The sequence below is a fragment of the Histoplasma capsulatum genome, genomic scaffold, assembly GCF_000149585.1.
Source record: "Histoplasma capsulatum NAm1 scaffold_8 genomic scaffold, whole genome shotgun sequence".
NCBI classification, from domain to species: Eukaryota; Fungi; Ascomycota; class Eurotiomycetes; order Onygenales; family Ajellomycetaceae; genus Histoplasma; species Histoplasma mississippiense.
In genome coordinates this window covers 243,952-246,887 of record NW_001813975.1, presented here as the reverse complement: position 1 = coordinate 246,887, position 2,936 = coordinate 243,952, and the positions used below count along the sequence as shown (strand labels likewise).

Here is a 2,936-nt window from a genome sequence, read left to right as displayed (position 1 = left end):
CCCCCCCCCCCCCCCTCAAATCATGACCTCCCTATCCACTCACCCAGTACTCTGGCCCCGAGTAGCTATATCCTACCCCCCGGGCCTCATCGAAGTCTCCATCGTAATCATATGCCAAATCCTCGGCTTCTGGATCCCCTGTGCCCTCTACCTCAGCATTGATCTAGCCTTCCCCGCTTTCACCCGCAAGCACAAACTCCAATCTGCCGGCCGCCAACCAAGCTGGTCTGTCATAGCTCACTGCTTCCAGCGCGTCCTCATCGTGAACCTATTCACCGTCTCCCTGCACCTCGCCTTCGCCTACGCCACACGCTTCCAATACTCCGTCTTCACCATCACCCCCACCTACCCCACCCCGCGCGAACTCATCGCCGATTTTACCTACGCTCTCCTCCTGCGCGAGCTGGTCTACTACACCACCCACCGCGCCCTGCACCATCCGAAACTCTACACGCGCTTCCACAAGCAGCACCACAGCTTCACCGCGCCCGTGGCCCTGGCTGCGCAATATGCCCACCCGCTCGAGCACGTGCTGGCTAACATGATGCCCATCGTGCTCCCGCTGGCCTTGCGCCGCGTGCATATCTTGTCGTTCGCGCTGTTCTTGGTGTCGATGCTGGCGGAGACATCGAGCGTGCACAGCGGGTACGACTTTGCCGGCGCGCGTATGCATGATTTGCATCACGAGAAGTTTCGGGTCAATTACGGGGCGCTGGGATTGTTGGATTGGTTCTTTGGGACGGATGTGGTGGGCTGGGATCGGAAGCAGGTGAAAGAGAGTTGATTTTCTATCACTGAAGTTATTTCCTTGGAGTGAGTAAGATATGGGGATAAGTTATGTGATGATATTGCCTTTTTTTTTTTTTTTTTTTTTTTTTTTTTTTTTTTTGTTTTGTTTTGTCGGATGCTTGTATACAGCTTTTTCATATATATGGTTCTAATTCATGCGAGGTTAGGCCAGTTGCGAGATATGTAGATGACATAGGTAGCAAAATACTCTGTTCTCTGTAGCGGCTACCGTGAGTGTTGAGAATGCAGTAAATGGAGGAAGTGGCATATTCACAGAACGCATTGTAGGGCAATTCGAAACCCTGAATTGAGAGTAACACACCCATTGAGACTTAGTGGCCCTCCTATATCCGAGGCTATGGAGATATGGGGATAACTTATATATACCATATACATACCATCCTCACTCAGGCGGGCCAAAGGAAGAACGGAAATCTCCAACTCCAAATAACGACACGCTTTTACTGAGTGTAAATGATCCTCAGATATATACCATGTATTCATCCACCCAAGTCAAACTCCAACAGATATATTATAACCTCCCTCACCAGCGAGACGGGACCTCGAATCCAAATGGTTCACTCCCACATTTCGTTCATATACTGTTATCAGGGGCTCGGGTCTGGTGCGGCGGGGCACGAAATCCAATAATGCACTCCAGGCCTCAGGCCCTCAAGTCGTCTCCGACAGCGCTTCCCGCCCCGCCGCTCATTGCAGAAGACTTCCTCTTCGCAACCCTCGCCGTCGCCAGCCCCGTCAAGAACGTTAGATTTCTCGCCACAGCACAGCAACTCAAAGCCCCACGCCGGAATTACGAATTCCAACTCCTCCAGCGTCGAAGCCATCTGCCTCACCAGCTTGTCCACGGGCGCCAGCCAGGCTTCCTCCCGGCTCAAGCCCTCCTCGACATCGACTGATTTGCGCGGGAGATCTTTCACGCGGAGCCGGAGAATTTTCATTGGGGGCAGGCAGACGAACGGTGCTAGGAGCTTTTGATATGCCTCTCGTGTCACGCTGTCGCTGGAATAATGTGGATAACAGTTTGGTATATTTACCTCGATGCACGAGACAGATTGGAAGCGCTTGTGTAAGGGTCTAGATGTAAAGAAAGAGGCGTCGACGTCTCTGCCGAAATTGAATGTGTTTCGGGTGTATAGAAGGGGAATGCATTCCGAATATCTACGGTGCAAGGAACAGTTGGGGTTTTTAGGAGGTACGCCGGTCAGAAACTATTGCACGATTTCCCCCTCTCGGATGATACATTGATTGGGCGCAAGGCGCAACGCCCAAGAAGGGGGGGAAGGAGGAGCGTAACTCACATCCTTCTGCAAGTTCTTAAAATCGCTAAACATAGACTATCCTGTGATCCATGGCCACATTGACATGTTACTCTAGCGTTCTCGTAATACCCGCTGAGAACTGTATCCCAGAACTTCCGTTCCCACCTCACACCTGTCTGCCGACAGGCTTTGAGAACTTTGTATCCGCGGTAATCTAATGAATGTTTATTTTAGCAACGGTAAACAGAAAAACGATCTCATCTATACGATGACGGAGGTAGGCAATGGGAATTATTAAAATGGAAATGAGCAAAAAGAATAAAAAGGCCGTGACATTCTCGTTGCATAAAATCGAGGTCATAGAGAGATGGCATACTAAGAAGATTCATATGCAGCACTCGATTGCACAACAGAGCTTCGAATATCAAAAATCGGATTTCAGGAGGGAAGACCGTATATAGTGTACAGCTAGATTGCGGGTCTGTGTATGCCCACGGGTCGGAGAAGGGCGATTCGACCCAGTCCGGGAGCGGATGGGTGATGCCGCGACGTCGGCATGTGGAGAGACGAGGTCGTCGCGGTGGTGACTTATCGGACCGATTGTGACAGTAGACAAAGGAGTTCAGGGGAGCATCGGGCGGGAATGTGTAGTATGGATTCGGCATTGTGGATGGTTTTAAATTTTGTCACCACTCCCTGCGCAGCGCCAACAAGTCAAAGCTGCCGGAGAGAGTTTGGGTCTGTGATAGAGTTTTTGTCATAAGAGATTACTGCAATTGGATCTTATGCTGGCATGATATCACGTCCACGCTGGGATGGAGTGCTGATCAGCAGTAGTGCGTCACAAACACTTGGTTATAATAATAG

The 2,936-nt window shown here is 50.7% G+C and overlaps 2 protein-coding genes across 2 annotated transcripts; one reads left to right on the top strand and one right to left on the bottom strand.

The window, feature by feature from the left end:
- Positions 1-22: 22 nt before the first annotated feature.
- On the top strand, positions 23-784 carry HCAG_07071 (predicted protein; the record flags this gene model as incomplete). The annotated part of the gene is made up of 1 exon (XM_001537599.1): positions 23-784. The coding sequence occupies one exon, from the start codon at positions 23-25 to the stop codon at positions 782-784; it is 762 nt and encodes a 253-aa protein (XP_001537649.1).
- Positions 785-1,397: 613 nt separating this feature from the next.
- On the bottom strand, positions 1,398-2,734 carry HCAG_07070 (predicted protein; the record flags this gene model as incomplete). The annotated part of the gene is made up of 3 exons (XM_001537598.1): positions 1,398-1,968; positions 2,199-2,283; positions 2,446-2,734. The coding sequence occupies 3 exons, from the start codon at positions 2,732-2,734 to the stop codon at positions 1,398-1,400; spliced, it is 945 nt and encodes a 314-aa protein (XP_001537648.1).
- Positions 2,735-2,936: the final 202 nt, after the last annotated feature.